Consider the following 25,903-nt stretch of genomic DNA (forward strand, 5'->3'; position numbering starts at 1 on the left):
TTAAACAAACAAACTCCGAAGAGAGCTGCTCAAAGCAAACCACACTTCATGGCACACATAATGAAAGACAAAGCAAAACAAAACTTGCCTCTGACTTTTTTTTCTTTAAATAAAAGGGCTGTTTCGAGCGATGACTTGTAGAGTGTGTGCCACTTCTCCCCGATCGGCAGTGCAGAGTGTGAGTGATGTAGAGGTACTTGTTTATTATAGAGCACATTTCAATGCAGTAATCATAAATATTGCTAAGGTTGTGCTCTGTTGAAATATGACCTACATACTCTTGATTGTTTGTGTTACGTGATTTGTCTGACACCCATTACATTCTGGGTAATAGCAGCCATTTGTTGCTCTGCACAGCAGGCTCTTTTGACAAAAGAAAATAGGCAGCAATAAAAAAGCTATAGTCTGAATTACATTCTGCACGGAGCTGCACTGCTGAGAGTTTGTGCAAGTGTCTTAACAATGCTCTGAACTGCCTCTTGTCAGCCTTCAGCCTGTAATGGCCATCTGTCCTCACATAAATCTGTCAAAACCTGCTAAGTTCAAGAGAGAGCATAGAATATACCTTGTACTGTCAACACCAAAATGTACACATTCCCCAGAAAAATCAACACACAGGAAAGGAGCCAGAGGTTACGGGAGGCATTAGCACTGTTGATTTAGGCTTGTGGCATGAAATCGAGAGTCCGGCCATTAGTGGAAAGATGAGCAAAGGAATTGAGCATTAAGGAACGGAGTGGTGACCTCTCCTGGACCACAGGGGAAGAAACTGTGGGCAGAGCAAGCCAGGTTAGAGAAATATAGCTGATTCAGAGGCCAAGGGGGGTAACCTGTCCCATCAGCTGTGCTTAAAAGTTTGACACAACACTAAAAGAAATAATAAAAAAATGTCCTTTGTGCTTCTGCTTTCCTTTATTTTAGCTTAGGTTTCAACTATATTTGGAAATAGATTTTCAATTAAGCACTGAGTGATAGAAAGTCTATCATTCACGAGATCTCTCAGTCTTGGTCACAGGTATTCTCTGAATTTGGGGATTTCGGTAAAGAGTCTAAAGACAGTGAATTATCTAGAATCTGTCCCCTACCCTCCCATACACTGACAGATTACTCTTTGCCATCTGGTGAGCGAGTAGGGTTTGACTCAGCAGGTGATGTGAGCAGAGACTCTTAGCCCTGCCGACTTCCCTCGCAGCACACATACCGTTCCCCCAGAACATTGCCACCCACTTTAAACATATCTACAAAAAAACTTAGTTATTTCAGAGCTAGAAAAATTACCTATTCATTAAAAGCGGCTGTGTTGTCTGTGGGGGTGGAGTCCTTGAGATACCAGCAACCCACATCTGGCACACAGTAGGTATGCTATGGATGTCTGTTCAGTGGCAAGAGCTTCTCATATCTGTAGGGAAAAAAAAGTTGTCTTTAACTGAGAGGAACTGTGATCAGGGAATCACCACATCCAAGAACAATTGGAAAACCATTTATTTAAACAATAATGAACTTAGATACTGGGACAAGGGTTTCAAATTTTCAAGAGTAAAAGAATTTCTATATTTAAAATCCCTAGATAGTTGAGGTATTTTTAGAGCTAGTCTCTCTTTTATAGTGGCCTAATTTGGCATTTCTGAAGTTCAGGGTTTCTTTTTATACATCTGGACTGTCAGTCAAAACACAGATATTTGGAGTAAAGGCCATGTGCGACACAGATGTTCAAAGACCTTGGTTCTCAGCGTGTGGTCCGGGAACCATCTCATTAAAAATTTGTAACTAGACTCCTAAGTGCTCTTAGGCCACTGACATGTGAGACCAACTACTCAGAAAGATACTGCAAAAGTGAAAATAAACAAAATAACCTGTACACAATTACATTCAGGCAGCGTCCTACAAAGCCTTCATGATCTCTCTGGAGAAAACTGATGTGATTCTCATTTTTTTAAAAAGACAATTCAGAGACATGTAGTACAGATGAAGTAAGCCACCCCAATATGAATCATTAGAACTGAAAAAATTTGTCATAAACTGGATGGGCATAAAGAGATTTATGTAGATTGATTCTGGATGTTGAATGGCGGTCTCTCCTCGAGGGTCACTTCTTTTGGTTATTTGACTGGCACTTATTGGCACGCACTCAGCTTACTCATCATTAGTGTTTGAGTGTGTGTTGTGTTGTGTATATGTGGCATGGTATTTGTTAGCGTTGGTGTGTGCATGTGTGTGAAGGTACACATTGATGAAAGCACATTAGGAAGCCAGAGGTCAGGTTCAGATGGCTTCCTTCAGGCTCTCTTTAGCTTTTATTTATTGTTTATGAAACGAACTCTCTCACTGAACCTGAAACTGGACCATGGATTTGGCCAGGCTTTCCAGCCAATGAACTTCAGGAACCCATTTGTCTCTGATGCCCATCACTTAAGAGTTCCAGATACATTTTGCCACACCAGACTGCTAATTTAAACTCGGGTTCTCATGTATATGCAATAGGCACATAACTGGCTGAGCCAGTTCCCCTGTCCTCATCATCAGTTTAGGAGCGTCTTTGACTCTAATAGCGACTATTCAGGAACTTGACATCTCTCTCTCTCTCTCTCTCTCTCTCTCTCTTTCTTGAGCATGGGGACTTTAAAATGTCTTGTGTTGGTAACACAACACAATAACCTATGGTAGAATTCTCTACACAGGAATCTCTACACAGGAATCTCTACACAGAGCAATGCAAAGTCTAAACAAAATGAGGAAGAAAAGAAATAGGAGCTTCTTAGTCTAGAAACAAGCCATGCTCTTTCTCATGGAGAGAGCAAAAAGAGCATGCATCTCAATGGCACAGAAGTTTGATGCAGGAAAATGTTACCTGCTTTTCAGCCACAGCAGAGTGGACACATGGATGCAGCCAGCTCCTGTGGATTCAGGTGTGCCCAAAGGAAGAGTGTCCATGCCTGTATTCGTCCTTCTCAATGCCGCCCCTACCTTTCTCCGTGGAGACAATTAGCTCAACATGCTAAAAGTTGCCTAAGATTGGGCCAGAATCTTTCCTTTAAGGGAAAACATTAGTTTCTTCTGCATCTTTATCATCAAGTAGGAGAACAAGACAGCGTCTTTCCGTTTATATCAAAATTGCATGTGGCTCTCTGTGACCTACTTGGTTCTTGACATATTTATATTTTTTTGCAGCAAGGTAGGAATTTTTTCCCCATTGAAATGCACAGTTGCCTTAAGTCTCACCCCAGGCTTGTTAACAGACCTGAAACCATTTTTTTTTTTCTGCTGAATAGCATTCGCCCATCCTCCTAAATAGAAAATGTATTGTAAACTAAAATGTTCCCTTGTAAGCATAAAACCATTTGAACTGCAGCCTGCCCTCCTTCAAAGTTTCTTGGACACTGGAGCTTCACAGTGATTCTTCCTGAGTAGGACGGAGTGAATCGAGTTTATTATTCATGGGTGAGACTTTGAGGTAACGACTAGGTCTCGAACTAGCCTATCTTGGCTTTGGAATTTTCTGTAGCCAGGCAGATAAGGCACCAACCCATAGATGCCCTGTCTTCCCTTATTTGTTCTTTATGTGATTAGCTGCTGAAGCTTGGAATTGTTTTAGTCCCACTGTCTCATGCCTTGGGTGACGATGTGCTCCAAACAAAATGGTCCCCTGGCATGGAGATATTTAGAGTCACTTTGCACTTAGCTTTCCGTTGCAGAACCATATTTTAGACAGAATGTATTAGTTATGCTTACAAGAATGTATTATACCTACATTAGCCATGGCTTACTAAGTTAATGAACTGTGGAGACAAAGACGCATTGCTGTTGAGTTGTGGAGGGGCTCTGATTCCCTGTGTTCAGCTGGGCCCATCCTGTTTTGCTGAACCTAGTTCAAAATTCTCTATGTATGTCATTCTTACCCTGGCCAAAATTTTCAGTCATTTCACTTTTTGAAAAACATTGCCCCAAGGGTAGATTCTTGATTGTTCTAAGAGCCTTGAACCACTTGTATTTTTCCTGCAGCATTCTCTGTAGACAAATGCCACCAAGGCTGAACCATGATTCTCAGGTCCCGGCCCATGGATTGCTTTCCGTGACTCCTGCAACACCCTTGAAAATGCCAGTGTTGGTGACACCTGCTGCTGGGGCTGCCAGCAGTGACACATTCCTGTTTTCTAGGCTGCAGAGTTTGTTAGCATAGACGTTTGAAATAGCAAAATATCACAGCCCTTGCTGCTGACTGGCGTTGCCCATCTGCCTTTTGCAGGCTGACAGGGACTTGGGAGTAGAGTCCAGTTTTCAGGACTTGTCATGAATTTAGTTTCCTCTTTCTTCATTCAGTTTTAACCATAGTCTGAAATGAAATCCAAGAAAAAAACTAGAAAATGTGTTTATCCTTGAAGAATATTTTGTTTCTTTTCTCTATTTCCCCACATTTCTGTTTTGTTTCTCTTTCGTCGTAGGCCTAACTCCACCCACAACTCCTCCTCACAAAGCCAACCAAGAAAACCCTTTTAAGGCTTCTCCAAAGCTGAAGCCCTCTTGTAAGACCGTGGTGCCACCACCATCAAAGAGGGCCCGGTACAGTGAGTGTTCTGGTACCCAAGGCAGCCACACCACCAAGAAAGGGCCGGAGCAATCTGAGTTGTATGCACAACTCAGCAAGTCCTCAGTGCTCAGCCGGGGACCCGAGGAAAGGAAGACTAAACGGCCCAGCCTACGGCTGTTTGGTGACCATGACTACTGTCAGTCAATCAATTCCAAAACGGATTTACTCATTAACATATCACAGGAGCTTCAAGACTCTAGACAACTAGACTACAAAGATGCCTCTTGTGACTGGCAGGGGCACATCTGCTCTTCCACAGATTCAGGCCAATGCTACATGAGAGAGACTTTGGAGCCCAGCAAGCAAGTCTCTCCTTGCAGCACCAGAAAACAGCTTCAAGACCAGGAAATCCGAGCTGAGCTGAACAAGCACTTCGGTCATCCCAGTCAAGCTGTTTTTGATGACGCAACCGACAAGACCAGTGAACTGAGGGATGGCGACTTCGGTAATGAACAATTCTCCAAACTACCTGTGTTTATAAATTCAGGACTAGCCATGGATGGCCTCTTTGATGACAGTGAAGATGAAAGTGATAAACTGAGCTACCCTTGGGATGGCACGCAGTTCTACTCATTGTTTGATGTGTCGCCTTCTTGCTCGTCTTTTAACTCTCCGTGTCGAGATTCAGTGTCACCGCCCAAATGCTTACTTTCTCAAAGACCCCAAAGGATGCGCTCTCGTTCAAGATCCTTTTCTCGACACAGGTCGTGTTCCCGATCACCATATTCCAGGTCAAGGTCAAGGTCCCCAGGCAGTAGATCCTCTTCAAGGTAAGGTTGTCAAAATCCACCCAATGCTGAAGTGTTTCCTCAGAGGTCAGAGAAAATTTCCAACCTCAGGGTTACTCTTCCGGAGCCAGTCTACCAATTAACTGAGGTGCGGACACCCCCAGACCCCACTTCTTCATGTTCTCTCACACACCCAGCTCTGAGCACTCTACATTGGCCAATCAGAACACAGAGATACATTCGTAAGAAACTTGTTTTGCGTAACTTTTTCCTTTTCTTGAAAAGGAGCCCTGTATCTGGAGAGCTGATATCCATATAAGATAAACCAGACAGAATACCCATTCCATGAGCCATGGTAACTTCAGTAAGAGACATGGAGAAGGAATTGGTCACTTCTTTGGTCTCTGGTCTGACTAGCTCATGACAAGCTGTGACTGGAAGATCTTGCTAGTAAGGAGAAGGCAACTGATACAGCCCTGAGCTTCCAGTGGTGTTCAGTGGTCCCGGTGCATTGGGCTAAGAGCCAGTCGCAAACATCCTTTTGGTTTTCTCCTCTCTCCCAGATCCTGCTACTACTATGAATCGAGTCACTACAGACACCGCACACACCGCAATTCTCCCTTGTATGTGAGATCACGTTCAAGGTCACCCTACAGCCGTAGGCCCAGGTAATGAGGCCTGTCCTTTTCTTTCAGCTCCCTGTATCCCCTCCTTTAGATGGCAAGACATTACCCCCAAACTCTCCCTGTTCCCTCCCCAAATGACAATGTGCTTTTTCATACAAACAGTGGTGGGCGGCCTAATGATGAAGTTGTGTTTCCCAGGTATGACAGCTACGAAGCACATCAGCATGAGAGGCTGAAGAGGGACGAATACCGCAGAGAGTATGAGAAGCGGGAATCTGAAAGGGCCAAGCAGAGGGAGAGGCAGAAGCAGAAAGCAATTGTAAGCCGTGTGGGGCTAATTTCTTTTCTTTGCTTTTCCTCTGAGATTTTTTTTTTTATTTTGGTAGATTAAACAGCAACAGAAAGCTAATGCTCTGTTAACATTATTTTTGACTTTAAAAATATCTTAAGGTGCTCTTATTTGAAAAAAATGGTGTCGGTAGACTTATGATAGTTGGATTGTGACATTCAGTAGCTTTCTCAAGGTTTGTTTTGAAAAATGAAGAAACGGGAGGATCCTTCGGTCTGACAGGACATGAAGAATGCATGTCTTTGTAGCTGCTTCCTGTTACTCGTTGAGTGGGGTGCAAGGAGATTTCAGATTCTATTTAAAGTCATATTGGAAGTCTGGCTAAGGAAGTTAGCATTTCTTACCTCTGGACTGGACATCACCTGACTGGCGGTGGGGACGGAGTGTTAATATAGTCACCTAACATGTGGTCAGTGCTGATGCTCACGTGTAAACCTGCAAGCTATGATGAACCTGTTTGTTCTCTGAAGTATAGTACTGTCCTTCACTAGGTGTTAATAATGTGGCACTCAGGTGGTCAGAATCCAGTACATGCCCATGGCAGACACTCTTAATCAATCACGGAACTCTGTTCCTCTGAGGTCCTGCAGAGCCTTGAGGTCTTTCCCAACACAGTGCTCCTGGGAGCTGTGGCTAATTGATGAGATATGGCACTGTTTTGGTTCATTGCCCCCGCTGCCTATCTCTGCAAGCTGCTTCAAGTCACTGCAGTGCAAGGCAGCATCTGACATATCTTGCATATAAGCTAAGCAAGCCCCAGAGAAATCAATGCCAGCTATTAATGGTGGGCTCCAGTGGCACCTCCAAGAAAATCCAGTAATATCAACAAAAAAATGAGAGAACAGTAAAACTCACTGTATCAAATATATTCCTGATGGTGCCAAACCAAGTCTTAGCTGTCACAAGCCAGAGTAGAAAGGTTAAATGAAAGATGGTTTATCTTGGGAATCGGAAGAAACAGAAGTGAGAAATAATTGAATTGTTAGATTGGATGTTTGGTACCATTTAACTATGCATCTACCAAGGGCTGAATCAAAGGCATCCTGTGAGTTATAACACTTTACCTCATTTTCGTTCTCAATTTTCAAGTAAGCTGTGATGTTAAGATTTGCCAGAATGTCATTAGTTCACACTTAGGAAGACTAATGAAAACGGAAATTTCCACTTTTCTAATATCGCTGTATTTAATTAATGACCTATTCAATAATTATCATAATTCACATTATAGAGCGCTCTATAGTTTACAAAGCCTTTCCACAGAACATGCTACAGTCACTAATTACGAAAGTGAGCCATGTTGAGAAAACTTGCAGTCACATAGTGTTTGCTGGTTCACTGCATTTGCTGTTTATAAATTCATATCGTACAAAGTTCTTGATTTTCCTTAAATATAGGGTATTATTTGCTCATTTGGGCAAAATACAGTGCAATTCTAATCAAAGCCAGATGAATATTTTAATCAAAAATATGTAGCTAAATGACACGTATTTATTTTCTGCCTACCAAAATAATTTAGGTCTAGATATCCAATTAGAATAAAGAAGGGGAGGGAGTCAAACTTTTTTTTTTTCTGGATTAGCTTTCTCTGAAAACATCTACTAGTTTGCTATTAGTCCTCATGAGACAAAAGCAGTCTTAAACTCCCCCGTTCCTTCCTTTGCCTCTCAAATGTTAACTTAATTCTTTGCCCAAGACAGTTCTTATCAGTTTTCAAGTCCTTTGAGAGAGGACTTGGAGTAATTCAAATGTCACCTTGGCTATATAAAAGCATTATGCGTTAACTGGACACTGGTGAGACTTTTGGCACTGGTATTTATTTAGATCTGAAAAAAAAACAAAAACAAAAACCCAGGGAACAGAAACTGCCTACTAACACAGTGATCTCCAAGTAGTAAGCGCTTCATACATTTCGGAGACTTTCTGTGGAATAAATTCCCACTTGCAAAGGTAAATGCTTTTACTGTTGACCACACACAAAGTCTCAGAATCTTGTGATAAGTAACTGCCAGGTGCTTGAGATATGCATTTAGGTAAGGTCCAGCACCTGATCCAAAGAGTTAGAAGTCAGCTGACAGATAAAGACATACAAGCATAAAATATAATGTGATTAATGGTTTGATAGAGAGTTCATCTAAGGTACATGGTTAAAAGTCATCATGAGAGCATGTGGGTATGGAAGAGCAAGCATGGGGTAGTTGAAATTGTTCAAATTTTTGAAGGAAGGGAGGGCAATTTTTTTGAAACAATTTTATTTTACAATACCAATGCCAGTTCCCTCTCCTGTCCTCCTATTTTTCCCACCTTCTCCCCACCCCATCTGCCACCCCCATCAACTCCTCAAAGAGGGTAAGCCTTCTATCGGGAATCAACAAACAAGGCCCTCCCTTCCATATCTAGACTGAGCAAGGTATCCCTTCCTATGGAATGGACTCCAAAGAGTCAGTTTATGCACTAGGGAAAAGTCCTGGTTCCATTGCTAGTGACCCCACAAACTTCCCAAGCCACACAACTGTCACCCACATTCAGAGGACGTAGTTCAGTCTCAGGCAGGTTCCCCTGCTGTCAGTTTTAGCAACTAGAATGTTCAACAGGGTGGCCAAAGTTAATCACGTGGTTAGTTCTCTTAGGCAGAATTAAGATGGACCATGTGAATGGATTTTAAAGACTTGGTACAAAGAAGGATGGGAAAGTTCTAAGTGTTTTTCTATCTCTCATGAGTCATATGCTGTTTTCGGTATTCTGAACTAAATAGTAAGCATTGTTAGCTTTATTATCTATTTCTTTTTATATTTCTTAATGTGGCTTTTAGAACATTCTCACTTACATTGTAATATGCTTTTATTGAACATTGATATTCAAGAGTGTGCCTACAATGCATCTCTAGAAAATAGTTCATTATACTGACGATCCCTAATGATTTAACTGTTAATACTGGGGGATGTTGGATCAGATATAAGCCAATACATTGCAGTGGCAAGCAGATTTTGGAGCCTTGTAACTCACACTAAAGATGTTGATCACTGTGACACAGAAAGATTTTTTTAAGTGGTTCCCTTCTTCCCATCATAAAGGCCATTTTCATGTGCCAGTCATGGAAAAATCTTGGAAAAACATTGGAAAAATAAACTTTTGTGTACATGAACACAGCATGACTACAATAATTTTTTCACTCATTTGCTTTGAATTCCATTCAGGAAGCAGCTGTGGGAGCCAAGATAGGCCACCCAAGTTATCTAAATAGGTGACTGCCATTCAAGTTTTGAGATACCCTTAAAGTAATGAAATGAATACCCACTTGAATTTGCAGTCTCTTGGATGCCACACTACATTAACTGCTAAGGAGGGCAATCATGTACTCAGGGACCAGCAATTCAGAAGTTCCAAAAGAAAACTTAAAAAGCGGTAAAAAGTGCTCGTTGATATTTTGCAGAATAAGTGTTCAGTTTTGTCTCGTGGGCTGCATCATATCTACGTTGAGTTTTCAAGGAGATCTGCAAATTTGTCATGAATTGAAGTTCTAAAGGCTTCTTCATAGAGCTCAGGTGGAGCAAGCCTTTCTAAAGCTAGCAGTAACGATTGGAAGCTGCAAATACAGAATTCTCCGTGATGACTGGATAGCATGATCATGTCAGTGTCTGCTTTCCCATGACTTCCATTCAAACCCACTCTCAAAAGCCAATTGACTCTCTGCCTTTCTCTGTCCCCTAAGCTTAAAATAATTCAGATTAAACCAAAGCTATGAATGCCAGAGTTTAGTACTTAGTGTCTGAACTGTCACTGTTTTAATTTCTTGCTGAAATCCAAGTCCAACTCCATTTGCAATCTGTACAGTTCCTGCCAGAAAGCATCATAATGGGATGTTAATTTAAAGAACAAATCTAGACATTATGATGTGGCTCAGTGCTTAAAACCAAATCCAGATGCTGAAAAATGGCTAGGCTCTCACATAGTTCTCCTCTATTGGTCACTATAAAGTCCAGGAGTCACAACCAATACATCACTACTGTTGATTATAAATGCCTCTCTCTAAATGTAGAAATGTCAGTTATTCTTCTTAGAGAAAAGAATTCAGTTTCATGTATAAACCTTTTTATCATGGTTCTTGAGTATTTAGCCTCTTTTTGAGGAGTTGTCAGTAGAGGGAAATAGGTCTTATATCATGACTTTAAGTTCGGTATTTGGAAATTTCAGTTTTATAAGAAAGAGAAATGCTAGAGGTTTATTTACAGCATCATCCCGATAGTGTGCACTTTGATAATGTTTAAATGATAGATCTCATAGCAAGTGTACACCTGTCAATAATACACATACACACACACACACACAGAGAAAGAGAGAGAGGGAGGGAGAGAGAGAGAGAGAAGGGTGCCGCAGTAACACTAGGATATTAATACCTTTATTATAGTCAAGATTTGGCAGGTACAAATATATTTCCACATTCATAATAGTATTTACATTGAATATGTGCAATTTTTATTTTCTGATTATATTCAAATAAAGCTCTTAAAGAACATCATTATTGGTCTATAGATTTAGGTTCATCTCAGCTTTTATTTGGCTGTTTGCTTCTGGATTGGTTCAAGGTAACCTTAACTTTTAGCCTGGGAGGTTCCATATAGTATCTGCCGACAGGTCATTTTGGAAATCTGAATGCTATCATTTTGTTTCTTTCCTGAAAATCCACTTTATTAAGAGATGCTCAGTGGATGGTTTCTCCACTGTATAAGTGTGCTCAATAGTAAGAACAAGGACAAGAGATTTTTTTTCAGTCCTTTTGCAGTTAATCCTTCTTTTTGGCCAGCTTTATATCTAGCTTGGCTGTCAACTCTGCTACCCTTTTTTTTTAAAAAAAAAAACTTTATTTAACTAGAATGTTCACTCATGCATAATATTCATAGGTGTGTGTGAGTGTTGGGCGGTGTGTGTGTATGTGTGTAAAACACGAGGACTTTGCATGTTGAGCATGGGCTCTACCCCCTGAGCTATTACCTAAGAAGTACCTTGAGCATTTTTGCCGAAGTCATCTTGCAAATACTCTGGAATTGAAAACAAAAATCTTTTGTTCTGAAGGTTAAAATGGATTTCTCTTTGCCAAGAGAGAAGAATTAACTTTTTTAATGCGGCTCTGAAATAAAAAAAAAACTGTAGAATAAAATTACTGGGGACCAAAGTCAAAATGATACCAGACACAATGGTGCCTGGGATTATAGGGCATTTCACTGAGGTAATCTGTTCGAACGTATCTACCACATTGCTTGGCCTAGACAGTGAGCAGGAAGATGGGAAGCTCCTACTGCTTCCCATCTTCCCTCCATCAAACCCCTCTTACAAAGTGTCACTTCTCATTTCATGAGAAACAACGTTGCTTCTTTTCCCCAGATAACCAGCAAGTACTATTCTCTTCTTGATAAAGATTTTAGTAATGTAAAGTCAGTTAATTCCGTCACACTTTTTTTTCTTTATTTATCTCCTGTGTTTTAGTGTAACGAGGATTTACTGCGGCGGTTAATGCAACATAAATCTTCAGTTTTATTATCCACCCCATCAGCAAGCTAGCCTTTGTGAAAATTGCAGCTAAAAGTTCTTTGATGAATGCTCCGTGCTCCTCAATAGTGAAAACTGGTCGGAAAATAATTTTTCAACCAGCTTTTTCCAAAGGTTCTGAGTTCCTTCAAGCCCCTAAGAAGTTAGCAGCGTTATTAAGCATTTTGATTTCTTCTCCTTTCATCTCCTGTTTGGAAATTAATGTCTTGAAAAATTGGATGTAAATGTTATTTTTTTAAAGATATGAACTCTATTCATCCATCTAATTCAACTGCAACGTGTTAAAAGGGCGACTCTTTGCTGCAAATCTTGGTCAATCACGAAAGATTTTTGTCTTTGCTGTCTAGACCTTAAGGTGTCTTCCTACTATTTTCGTGTTTAGCATGTTGAAAACAAAGGGCTTCCGTGCGTTTTAGAGCATGCCAGGTTGGCCTCAGTCTTCTGCTCTTTACAAGGTAGCAAGGCATGGCCCATCCTTGTGTTTCATAAAAAGAACTGGTGGATTAAAAGGCAATTTGAGTGATGGAAGAGCAGCTCTATAGAGATGTGTCTCCTTTCACTGCCGAATCTTTCAGTCCTACAAAAGGTCCTCTGGGTTATCTCTTTTAGTGAAGATCATTGTTGCATACAGCTTTGTATAAAACCGCAATTCAGAAACTGTCCCAATATGTCTGCACATATGGTCGATTTTCGCTTTAACTTCACATTTCCTTGAATACATAGGCTGTGTGTATTCCCATAATGGTAGCTGAGCAATTTCTGTGCGATGGCTCAATTTCTTCCTTTCTCTTCTGCAGTTCCCTCTCCTTTCTTTACACAGTAGTAACTTCCCTAAAAGGCTCATTAAAAAAAAAAATCCATAACACCATGCAAGCAGGCGCCAGGAAGTTTAAGTTTAGATAACAGTCCCATCACATTTGGCTGTTGGGCTGAAACTGGGTGCGTAAATAGAATGGAATGTGGTGTTATGATTCCCTGGAAAACGTGTGTGAAGGACTGCTCTGTCTCGAGCCTCCCCAGCCATTTCTGTCTACTGACTACACAACCATGTTACATGTTCTGGAAAAACAATTTCAGACTTCAGTTGCAACATGCAATATACATGCAAGTGACTCTTGAGTCTGCTTGCTTTATTTCATCAGGTCACGTAGAAGTCTTGATAGCATGAGCAGAGGAATTCCGTTCCAGCTGTCTGAGTGGAGACTGCCCTCTGAGTTCCAGAGTTCTTTCTACAATGAGTCTGCTAACTTGCATCTATTCTATCCTCCTCGCCCTTCAATCTGTAAACTCCTTTTGGTAACTCATTCAGTTGAGCTGCCTAAGCAGAGATTTTTCCTTAATAGAGGGCCATATTCAAATAATACCCCCTCTATGTTGGATTATTTCAGAGAGTAATGGTCACCCAGGCATGGGTTAGTGTTAAAAAGTATTAATTGATGACTGAAGCAGATACTGAACTTCTAAGAGTACTTTTTGCCCTTGAAGAGGATGCAGATTTGGTTTAACTCCAACCATTACTACAACTCTTGTTCTCTCGTTCCAGGGAATTCAGGGCCTTTTTCTGAACTCTCTATGTTACCAGGCACACATGTGATTCACACATATATATTCAGGCTAAAATAATTGTACACATAAAAAATGAAAAAAAAATATTTTTAATTAATTCTGCTTCAAATATTTACTGAAATTCTCTTTCATACTTAACATAAATTAGGGCAAAGAACAGATATAGACTCTAATTTCATGAATTCTTCATTGGACAAGGGAGAGAGGCATTGAACAATGAATAAACTATAATGATTTAATTGTACTTAAGCAGAAATAGAGGGGAACACAGATTTCTTAAGACCGGCTAATAGAGTCTTATCTGAATTCTCAAATGACACAGACACGGATCTTAATGTAAGTCTGGACAGTAAATGTGAGGGGCTTGGAATACAGTTTAGGAAATGTGTTTCAAATTACAGTGGAACACCTTGTGCAAAGCCTTGGAGATGGAAGAGACACAGAGTAACTTGGGGCCTCTAGAAGTTCAGCGTAAAACCCAGAGTGAAGGAAACATGAGCTACAGGAGAAAGACCACACAGAAAAGTTTAAATTCTGCAGGCCCCACCTATTAGGTCTTTATAATAAATTAGATGCATTACCAGAAGTATTAGAGGCCATTATTGCATTTAATTTAAATGGTACATGACGTGACAAAATCCTCTGGACTTTTTGAAAATTATTCCATCTGTGGTAAAAGGACAAATTAGAGGGAGCGAACACAGACATGGGGGTTTAAGTTGTCCATAAAGAAAAGTTGGATGTTTAGCCTGGAGAGCGGGAATAAGGAAGACAAATTAAAGTGAGATTAAAGAGATAAAGCTTAATAGGACCTTGGTTCAATCCCCAGCACTCACATGGTGGCTCACGCCTCTTTGTAATTCTTCTTCTGGAGGATCATGTGCCCTCTTGGCCTCCTGCTGTGTAGTTAGACACTGTGCTTTGGCAAGGTTGTTCCAGTTGACGAGGTCTAGAGGACGTCCAGTAGGTGGTTGGTTATCTGGAGCTCAGAGGAGCTCCCTTCCCTGATAAGGTATTCAGTAGTGTTGTTTATAATAAATGTGAGTAGTCAGAGATGAGCAGACCATCGACGAAGCCACAAAACACGCAGGCTGTTTAGTTGTCCTGCACAGGTGCTAGTGAGCGCTCCCCCTGTGACAGATCATTTGCTAATATGTATGGAAAAGGAAAAGCTGCCAATAAACTTTGGTGGACGTCTCTTTATCTTAAGCCTGAGGTGAGTTTTGTAGCTTCTAAGAATGAGGCGCTCGGTATAACCAGAGAACAACTCTTGGGCGTCTGAATCTGTATGCTACCCCCATGTTTCCCAGCCTCTTGGCTTTGATCCTACTTAAATTCTGCAACCTCAAGTTCACTTTGTTTTGCTTGTCCCCGGTAGGCACATAACTAGTTGGTAAGGACAGCCTCTATATTTGTGCCAAATGTTCTTTAAAACTTTCCTCAGTTTTGAGGCATTATTCTATTTGGTTCCTGCCCTAGAACAAAATATTCAAGAGGGTTTCACTAAGCATGAAGCCCACATTTATATAAAAGGAATCTTATCTTCAGGCAACAGTATGGTCTTCCTGTGTTTTGTAGGTTATAAATTTCTAATGGCTTTTACATTATGATCATATTGACTGCACTTGTAGAAATGAGGCTACACCCTTCTAGTCTGTTCTTAAAATAGGACTGAATCTATTGGTGAAGTAAAACTTACATCCTTTTTCATTCGGCCCTTACTCTTCAGAGACCCATGACTAAAAATGGCCTACATTTCAAGACTGTATCTCAAATGATTCTCTTCAGAACGCAGACTTTAGAACTGCTGTGTCCTTGCTATAAATGAAGATCACTGAGGCCTTATCTCCCATTTGGTTTTTTGTTTACCTTCTGGATAAACCCCAGCAATTGCATTTGGGTCACGTTCCTGCAGGAAGATTTTTTTGGGGTATTAGGGATTAAGAACCACCCTTTGAGAATGTCAAAATTTGTACATTTTCAGATTAGAATTCTAAGTTGTTGGGAACTTAAATCGTTTTATAAGCCAGGCTAGCTATTATACCAATTCTGAAGATTAATAACCAAGTAATAAGTGCTCACATATTTCATATGTCCTGGTTATCTTCTCGGTGATTTAAAAAAAATCTCATTGAATAAATGTCTTCTCTGACATATGAAGTTCACGGGAAGAAAGACAAGGGTGGGACAGAAGAAGTGGGAAAGAAGCTCAGTGAAGAAGAAAACTTAGTGTGACCGAAGAGCATGAACACAAGGCATGGAAAGTCAAACTTGGTTCCCATGTGGTAGTTTTCCTTAGATCTGATATCTGTTGTGAGACTGCTCTCTGAGTTCTTGTACATGATTATATGTCCGTGGATGCTTCCAGTGGCACAGCTGCATTTTGTCTCCAGAGCTAGAAAAAGCCTCTGCTTCTCCTTCGCTTATAGGAAGAGCGCCGTGTGATTTACGTTGGTAAAATCAGACCTGACACGACGCGGACCGAACTGAGAGACCGCTTTGAAGTTTTTGGTGAAATTGAGGAATGCACAGTAAATCTGCGGGATGATGGGTGAGAATCTTCAAAATTATTTCTTGTTTAGAAGCTGACGTATGTTAAAAATTATGACCCTAAGATTACCGGGATGGGAGTTGCCAATGTAAGTGTTTTGACAGATGACATGTTGAGTTCAGAACCTTATTTATTTTCTTTCATCCCTATTTATTAATCTTTCTAGTTGAGATTTCCTGTCTCAGAATAAGTATTTAGCTGCCTGACAGGACAATCACACTGATAAATGGATGTGGTGGCAGAGATGCTGGCACCAGTGATGTCTCCCAAAGTAGAAGGGGTTGCAGTCCTCTGTGCCAATGCTGCATAACCAGCTCTGAACGCCTCTTCCCTGCCCATTGCAGAGACAGCTATGGTTTCATCACCTACCGTTACACCTGTGATGCTTTCGCCGCTCTTGAGAATGGATACACTTTACGCAGGTCGAATGAAACTGACTTTGAGCTGTACTTTTGTGGACGGAAGCAGTTTTTCAAGTCTAACTATGCAGACCTAGGTACGGTATATAACTGTTGTACATGGAAGGGTGAATCTATAGTATAGAGCTCCTAATGGAAATGAGTGTGCTCCATAGACCCCCTTACATTAGGCTACCACTTAGATTTACTGAAGGGAATGTATGAATAGCGTTTTGTTTTTGTAGAAGACTCTTTCAGAGCAAGGTGCTTAAGTCTGAGCCCTGAAGGGCAGATGTACTTGTACTCCCTGAAGAGATGCTAAGCCGTTTGTGGTGTTTGTGTGTGCTGGCGGTACTGTCTTATGTGTGCATGTGTTATATGCATCTCTGTTTACATTTATTCAAGTTTTGCACATGTTCATGTTTGTTCTTTATCCATACTCTCAATCCTTTTCTATAAACTCAAGCATTGGCATTGTAGCACAGGATAGGGCAAGGACTGTTTTTCCTTCCTCATTATGACACAAGTACTTGGAAACACTCTTATTATCTATGAACTGTACTTGAGAAGAGAGAGATGAAGTCCATTAGCTAAATGACCACAGACTTAATTTCTTGAGAATAAAATAAAACAAAAATCAAGCTTGTAGAGTATTTCTGGATCCTACATATTGTATGGGAGGCTCAGCAAACAATTGTCATTTGAGAGCAAAATCACAGTCAGAGGTTTGTGCTGTTGCCGTGCCCTCTGTACATTAAAATAAAACACATCACTATTTACTTCTCAGAGGAGACTCTTCAGATGAAAAATAAAATTTTGATCAGCTTATTACCCACAGATGATGATATTAACATCTGATTTCAGAATTTTGTCTGAGAGTTCCTGCTGTTCTGTAGTTGAGGTCATGTTATGTATATATGTCTCTGTGTGGATATACCTGGACATATAGCTTAAGATCTATCTTTTTCATCAATAATACATATATTCATTCCCTGATGTGATTCATGGGACCAAAAATAATTCATGCATATATTTTAATGGTTGCATACTATTTCACTGGGCATGTAGTATCATTATAGTTAGATAATTCATTATACTTCTATTTGTATTTATTTTAATTTTTTGATATTATAAATAACGCTACAATGGGCATCTTACTGTTCTTTCTAATTTTAATTTTGTCCCATTGCTTTCCATTCCTTATCTAATATGTGTGTTATACACCATTTAATTCTTTGAGGAAGGGATGAAGAAAAGTGGTAAATGTGCCTTATCATTATTTTAAATTAATTTATAATAAGCATAAAATTAGTATGCACATCCATTCTTCAACATTAGTAGCTCTCCATTCACCATTGCTCTGATGCTGTATAAAGACAAAAACAAATACCAATGACTTAGATTTCTTTTTCCCTTCCAGGACAGTTGTGTCTTTCTGGAGTAATTGATATGGGTGCCGAGCATTGTTTGGGAGAATATGCTATAATTCACTTCACAAGCTAAATAGATAGAGGGAAACAGGGAAGCGGCATCTGACTGCTAGAGAGATAGAGGCCTAGGGATGAAATTATGAAACCTGGCAAGTCATTTGTTCAAATGCTGGCTGATAAAAACAGTCAAGACAGATTGGAGCCTTGAGTTGATTTGACTTATTTTCTTCAGTGATGAAGGCCGGGGTATTTCTACTCTCTCACAACATCTAGAGTTTAAAACAAGCTACCTAGAGGGGTCTTTAGATCCCGATTCATCATGGGAGAGGGAGGATTGGATGGTATTTCCAGATTGAACTGGCGCCTCCCTGAAATAGTTCTAAGGAGAACACTTCTCAGCTTGTTATCTCCCTGCCTAGCCAGCAGCCATGGAAACTTGACCATTGCTAAGCTCACTCCCTAGCTTTTGAAAAGCATGTTTGATGCGTATTGCAATACCTTGGGATATTCGAAGTCCCTAAAGCATGTTAAGGCCATAACGATGTTGTTCTCAACACACTGACGAGGTGGCCAAAGGAGCCTCAGCATTACAATCAAGTCACCCTATGTTTGAGACCTGGTTCACTGCTGATCTTGAAATAAGCATTTCAGCTTCATTAGCTTCTGATTGTTTATTTATAAAAACACTCATATGTTGTGGAGGAATATTAAATGTTTGTGGAGGAGCTGATATCACAATACCTACTATAAAATAAATGGGCTACAATTAAAAGCAAGAGCAATAAGAAGTTAGAAATTTGGGATTGTTTTTAAATGGAAGAATTAACATTAGGGTCTAGCTTAAAAGCTCAGTGAAGTTTTCCAGTATCTTGTCTTTGTTTCCACGAAGAATTTAGAGTAAATGTTTCAAGTCATGTGATATCTAAATAAAAGAAACATAATAATGTACTACATTCATAAAGGAATTGGAAACTCCTAGATGCGCTAAAATTAAAGAAAACTGACATGATAGTTATTAATTGGACTGAAACGGAAAAATATTGTATTATTTTAGGCAGATTCTTCCTTTACGGTTTTTCCTGTTTTATTTGCTTCTCCAAATGAAGTTACCTATCATATGCATCCTATTTCTCTACCACAAAACTGCCTAATGATGACTGCATTGCTATTAGAAGAGCAGATAATGATTGCAGCTACTATTTATTAGCTAGGTTTATAAGAGAGAGTGAAAAATTAATGTGACTTGATTAGGGCTACTGTGATGAAGCCAGGACTTGAAGTTGGCTCTACTATTTAAGAATTTCTATCTATTGGTTCTATTTACTGTTATGGAAGCAAAGGCCTCTTACCAGCAAAATGTCTTGATTAAAAAATATTAAGAAAAAATATTAAGAAAGACTGGATGTATGGATCAGTAGTCTAGAATAAATATTGCTCTTTCAGAGGGCCTAGGCTTGATTACCTGTGCCCATGTGGTGGCTCACAACTGTTCATAACTCCAGTTTTAGGGGACCCTCTATCATCATGTACATGATGCTCATATATACCTGCAGGAAAAATACTCAGGTGTATAAAGTAAATAAATGTAAAGTAAAAATTGTTAATCAGGAAAGGCAGAATCAGAACAGGTGACTTGGTATTAAGAATATAGTGCTTTTGATTAAGTATTAGTAACAGATGGAAATCATGTTCAGGCATATATGAAAAATGAAATAATACATTCTTAATTAGTTCTTTACACAAATAGTAGACTATTATATTATGTTATGTACATAGAAACATATATATATATCTTTACATTTTTCTTGCCGTTTATTGGTAAATAATTTCCAGATCCCAACATGAATATTTTCAGCTATGGTTTTAATAGTATGTAGGTGCCTGAGATTAATGCATCCATTCAACAACATTAATTTGACTACCTACCTAGAGCAACAGTTTTCCAGGTGCTAAGAAAACAAATGTGATTTTTTTGTGTCCATTAATATGGGAACATTATTTCTAATAATTTCTTTTGAAAAGAATGAGGTGGCTTTTAGTTTATTTCCACATTTTCATTATATCTTAGCCATGTCCCAACATCTTCTCCTCAATATGAGAGGGCGTGGTGGAGATCCTCCTGCAGTCTCACATAGGGCTGTCTCATCCAACAGGAACATCTCTTTTGGATGCCTATTAAGAGATATAATGTGTGTGCTTGTGTAGGTGGGTGTCTATGTGAAGTCCACCACAGTGAAGAAACTTTTGAGAAATATTGTCTCCCGGCATTCTGAATATTTATCAAAAGAAATACAAAATATTAAATTATGGATTAATTATTCTTAGGGTAACCCAACATTAGGTAACTACACTTCTCTAAATTCCCTCCATGTAAAAGGGATGCAAATTTCCCTCCGTGGTTGCCTAATGTTTTGCCCTATACAAAACCCCTGAGCTCAATCCCAGCCCCAGCTAAGTGCGTCTTCATATTGCAATTTATGATTGCACAGTCTCTACTCTCGCACTCCTGTTCTTTGGATTTTTGTGCTGTAACTTAGCTTAGGAAAAATGTGGAATGCTTATATGGTTAATAGAATTGTTAATGTGTCTCTGAAAGGTTTTATTTCCCTTCAAATAAATACTTCCCAAGAAAGTAATTCATTCACAGGAGGTTTTGGCTATAATTCCCAGAAACCCTTTCTCACTTATAAGACCAGCATGCACCATCTACCTTTTTCTGTAGCTCTAAATAGAGAATGACTGGAAGTGTTAACAGTATTTTACTTTAACATACATTGTTAAACACAAGTGTTTTAAAAGAGTTGTTTGACATAATATGTGGGATTTTGCACAAAATCAGATTTGAACAAATTGAAAAATCCAAGACAGTCTAGAATGATCTTTGTCCATCATAATCTACTGAATTTTATGCTCAGTAAAGTTAAATCCATTAATGGGAAAAGTATTTCCAGTTTCTACTTTTACCTTTCCATCTAAGTTATTGGGGAATCATTGGCAAGTCATTTAAAATGCTGAGATAAGGGAAATGTAGTCACCTATAAAAATATTAAATATTAAAGAAGCATTGAATACCCTTGTGTTCTCTGAGTTTTTAGGTATACAGTGAATCAATTGGCTTTTGATTTTGAAAGCCAACTATTCCCATATATATATATATATATGTATATATATATATATATATATATATATATACTCAATAAAATTCAGGCACCATTTTTAAGTACATTGATTCATTACATTACAATTGAACCAGGTATCTTGAATTGCATTGAAAGCCACCAGCAAAGGGGGCATCTAACCTGGTTTGGTGTTCTGTTTTGTTTTGTTTTGTTTGTTTCTCCAGATTCAAATTCAGATGACTTTGACCCTGCTTCCACCAAGAGCAAGTATGACTCTCTGGATTTTGATAGTTTACTGAAGGAAGCTCAGAGAAGCCTGCGCAGGTAACATGTTCCCTGGCTGAGGATGACAGAGAGACGGTCAATACCTCAAGGGACAGCGTGTCCTTTCCCAAGACTCTCGCAAGTCATACTTAGGAATTTCTCCTACTTTACACTCTCTGTACAAAACAATAAAGCAAAACAACAACAACCATTAGAACAAGAACAACAACGGTTTACATGAACACAGCTGCTGAAGAGGCAAGAGATGGAATGATAATCCAGTAAGCACACGTTTATTCACGGGTGTCAGCTTTGCTTTCCCTGGAGGCTCTTGGTGACAGTGTGTGTGTGTGTGTGTGTGTGTGTGTGTGTGTGTGTGTGTGTGTGTGTGTGTGTACTTATTTGGGGCATACATGTGTGCACATGTGAGGACTTGGGGGCACCTGACCAGAATGAACAAGGGCAAACCCCTTCAAATGGCAGCATATCCATGAAGACACACTTAAAACCTAGAACTTCAAAATGTTCATATTCTAGACAAAAGGAAAATAAATAGATATAAATCAAAAGGAAAGAAAACTCACAGCCACCCTAAAATGACACTGCTGATGTCCGTTGTCAGCCTCCGGTACCGTCTTTCCAGAAAGTACAAAACCAACCTGCAGCAAGCTCTCTCTCTTAACGTAACGATTACCTGACAATCCCGAAGACACTACAGGTTCCACAGAACTAATGTCCTCTCTCTCTCTCTCTCTCTCTCTCTCTCTCTCTCTCTTTCTCTCTCTCTCTCTCTTCCCCCTCTCTCTTCCTCTTTCTTTCCTTTTGCCATGGAATCTGGGTGGGAGAGGATACTGCAGGCAACAGATGCTAAACTTTCCTAACATTTTGAAGTTTCTGTAGTTCGTCCTTTGTCCTGACACCTATGTATATGTCCAAAATGTTGATCATCCACTGGAAATTTTTGCAAAGCCTTGTCATTGGTCGAGCGGGGAGTGTGTTCGGTGGTTCCTTCTGAGGAGGAGACCTGGTGTTCCATGACCACTGAGAGTTGAGTAGAACTGTCTGGGTGTGTTCAGATCGTGTAATTGCTACATTCTCTGATGTAGTTAAGTATTTACAGATGTTAAATGGAGTATTTTTATTTTATGTACATACTCTACAACTATGTTCTTTTTTTTGTTACAGCTATGCACTGTAAATGCAGCCTTCTTTTCAAAACTGCTAAATTTTTCTTAATCAAGAATATTCAAATGTAATTATGAGGTGAAACAATTATTGTACACTAACATATTTAGAAGCTAAACTTACTGCTTATATATATTTGATTGTAAAAAAAAAACAAAACAAAACAAAAGACAGTGTGTGTGTGTGTGTGTGTCCGTTGAGTGCAACTACTACAAATTGACGCTTCACGCACATCCATCCCCTCTTAGGAGCTTCGATCTAAGCATCTTGTCAACAAAAACAAAAGTCCTAGGCCCCTAAAGGTATTAACCACTTCTGCGATATTTTTCCACATTTTCCTGTTGCTTGTTTTTCTTTGAAGTTTTATACACTGGATTTGTTAGGGGAATGAAATTTTCTCATCTAAAATTTTTCTAGACGATATCATGATTTTATGTAAAGTCTCTCAATGGGGAACCATTAAGAAATGTTTTTATTTTCTCTATCAACAGTAGTTTTGAAACTAGAGGTCAAAAAAATCTTTTTAAAATGCTGTTTCGTTTTAATTTTTTGTGATTTTAATTTGATACAAAATGCTGAGGTAATAATTACAGTATGATTTTTACAATAATTAATGTGTGTCTGAAGACTATCTTTGAAGCCAGTATCTCTTTCCCTTGGCAGAATATGATGATGGTATTTAATCTGTATTTTTTACAGTTATACATCCTGTACAAATACTGATATTTCATTCCTTTGTTTACTAAAGAGACATATTTATCAGTTGCAGATAGCCTATTTATTATAAATTATGAGATGATTAAAATAATACGGCCAGTGGAGACTTTCTACCCAGGGTGCATGGCGGTTGTCAGGTGGGAGTGTAAGTTCTTCATTTGGGAAACTCGGCTCTCGCAGAAGCGGTGTTCCTTCTCTCACTAGCATGGCCTCTGACGTGACCATGATGTTGTTCGTGGTGACATTGCTTCTGCTAAATTTGGTAATAATAATAATACTAATAAATGCCAGAAAAAAACCCTCCATTCTGAGCATCAGGATTTCATCTGAGTGTGGAGCTGCTGCCATGGAAGTCACTAAAGTTTGGAGTATGTGTTAGATTTCCAAATTGAGATGTGTTTACTGTTTGGCTGACGTGACTTTTCTGGAAGATGTGATAGACCTACTACTTACTTAATTGTTCTTTTCCTTTCTCTCACCCAACACGATCTTACAAAATGGGTTTCACCCCCCAGGCCAATGCAGCTAATTTTGATGGCTGCGTTCATTTATCACCAGCATATTGTGTTCTGAGTGAATCCACTGTCTGTCCTGTCGGATGCTTGCTCAAGTGTTTGGCTTACTATTTCTAAGTAGATAGAAAGCAATAAATAACTATGAAATAAAAGAATTGTGTTCACAGGTTCTGCGTTACAACAGTAACACATCTTTAATCCGCCTAATTCTTGTTCTGTAGGTTCAATGCAGGTATTTTAACTCTTTGTGAACGCCAAACTAAAGTTTACAGTCTTTCTTTCTGAATTTTGAGTATCTTCTGTTGTAGAATAATAATACAAAAGACTATTAAGAGCAATAAATTATTTTTAAGAAATCAATATTTAGTAAATCCTGTTATGTGTTTAAGGACCAGATGCGTTCTCTATTTTGCCTTTCAATTTTTGTGATCCAACTTTAAATACGTTATCTGTTTGCCCTGGATCATGGACGTGACTGAAATACGTGGTTTCTTTTCTTACTTATCAAAAGACAACACTACAGATTTCATGTTGAGGATTTATTGATCTCCCTCACCCTCTGGCCTGACAAATCTTGTTACCATGAAGATAGTTTTCCTCCATGGACTTCAGATTGCATCTAAAATTAGTGAAGCTTTTGTATCTTATGCAGACACTGTGGGTAGCCCATCAGACTGTAAGCTGTATGCTGTGTTCCTTTCTTTCTTTTTTTCCCCACTTCCTTTGGGAGAGAATCTTTCCAACAACACATGCACCCCAACATCATGGGAGGCAAATTTCAGCATAGATCTATAAGACTTTCAGATGACCATGGGCCATTGCCTTCATGCTGTGGTAAGTACTACATCTACAATTTTGGTCCCCGAACTGGTGCTTTAGAAATGCAGGGTTTTTATTTAAAAAAAGAAGAAGAAGAAGAAAAGAAATGTAGCAGAATAATTCTTTCAGTGCAACAAAATCAGTTTTTGTAAAGGACTCCGAGAACAACGGTTGAGCTGTCAACACTCAAAACAGCAGAGAGGGAACTTGGCACTATTGGGGTAAAGTGTTTGGGTCAGTTGAAAAAAGGAAACCTTTTCATGCCTTTAGATGTGAGCTAACAGTAGGTAATGATCATGTGTCCTTTTTTGATGGCTGTACCGAGAACTTCAATCACTGTAGTCTAAGATCTGATCTATAGATGACCTAGAATAGCCATGTAATATAATGTGATGATTCTAAATTTGTACCTATGTGACAGACATTTTCAATAATGTGAAAACTGCTGATTTGATGGAGCTACTTTAAGATTTGTAGGTGAAAGTGTAACACTGTTGGTTGAACTATGCTGAAGAGGGAAAGTGAGCGATTAGTTTGAGCCCTTGCCGGCTCTTTTCCACCTGCCAATTCTACATGTATTGTTGTGGTTTTATTCATTGTATAAAAATTCCTGTGATTTTTTTTAATGTGCAGTACACATCAGCCTCACTGAGCTAATAAAGGGAAACGAATGTTTCAAATCTACTTCTGCTTTTCTTATTTATCGGAACCAAATTGTTGGCATGTTTCTCAGATCAGTACACATCACTGCTTACTATTCAATTTCCTCCCAGACTCTCTCCCTCTCTCTCTGCTTTCCCATACAAATGGATGTGCTTTAGCTCTGAGAACATGTGCCCCTCTCATATTTTACCTAGTGTTTTGCAAAGTGTAAAGGGGAAGTGTGGTTGATTTCTATAATGAAGGTTGAGCAGGGGAAAATTGACCTGGAACTTTATCAAATGGTTCAGCTCTATTTGTGCAAGTAACCCTGGAAAGTATGTACTTTTAAGGTTAAATTATTGCCTGGTGGGTTATCAGGTAAATATTTGGCGTGGATCTTGATTCTATTATAGATGAGTCAGATACTTTTTGATGACTCACATCAGGAGAAAGGCCTTGTCCTAGTCATGTTACCAGGTTGTATGTGGAATGGGCAGGTATGTCCTGCTGTCTGGCTGTCTGTTGTGCCTGGTAGCAAGTTGTGATCTTAACGATAAAAGGCATTGTCATTATTACAGCCTCTGCTGATATTATGTGTTCCTCTGTACTAAACCATTTGCTTTTCAAGACCAGAGTAAACACAGCATTGGGAGATTCACAGCTGAATATATTCTCTCCCACTCACCCCACAAAATCCAGAGAAAATAATGTTTGTGAATATTGAAATGTGATTAAACTATCATTAAAATACACTAAAAACCTGCAAATCACATAGGAAACACACTCTCTATGGTGCTACTTCTTTTCTACACAAATAGTAAAGCTCATTCACATATGTTGTCAACATTTGAGACAAAAATCTTAA

At 39.2% G+C, this 25,903-nt stretch overlaps 1 protein-coding gene across 3 annotated transcripts in view; it reads left to right on the plus strand.

The window, feature by feature from the left end:
* The window catches only part of Ppargc1a (PPARG coactivator 1 alpha), a 633,781-nt gene extending 608,701 nt beyond the window's left edge, over positions 1-25,080 (plus strand). For all 3 annotated transcript variants that reach the window (XM_048414959.3, XM_085691904.2, XM_048414958.3), the window contains 6 exons: positions 4,440-5,355; positions 5,877-5,981; positions 6,138-6,258; positions 15,828-15,949; positions 16,294-16,445; positions 21,121-25,080. In XM_048414959.3, coding sequence (XP_048270916.1) covers positions 4,440-5,355; positions 5,877-5,981; positions 6,138-6,258; positions 15,828-15,949; positions 16,294-16,445; positions 21,121-21,224 — 1,520 coding nt within the window. In that variant the 3' untranslated portion in view covers positions 21,225-25,080. The remainder of the gene's footprint in view (positions 1-4,439; positions 5,356-5,876; positions 5,982-6,137; positions 6,259-15,827; positions 15,950-16,293; positions 16,446-21,120) is intronic.
* Positions 25,081-25,903: the final 823 nt, after the last annotated feature.

The sequence above is a fragment of the Myodes glareolus genome, chromosome 8 (assembly GCF_982192425.1).
Source record: "Myodes glareolus chromosome 8, mMyoGla1.1, whole genome shotgun sequence".
Lineage (NCBI taxonomy): Eukaryota > Metazoa > Chordata > Mammalia > Rodentia > Cricetidae > Myodes > Myodes glareolus.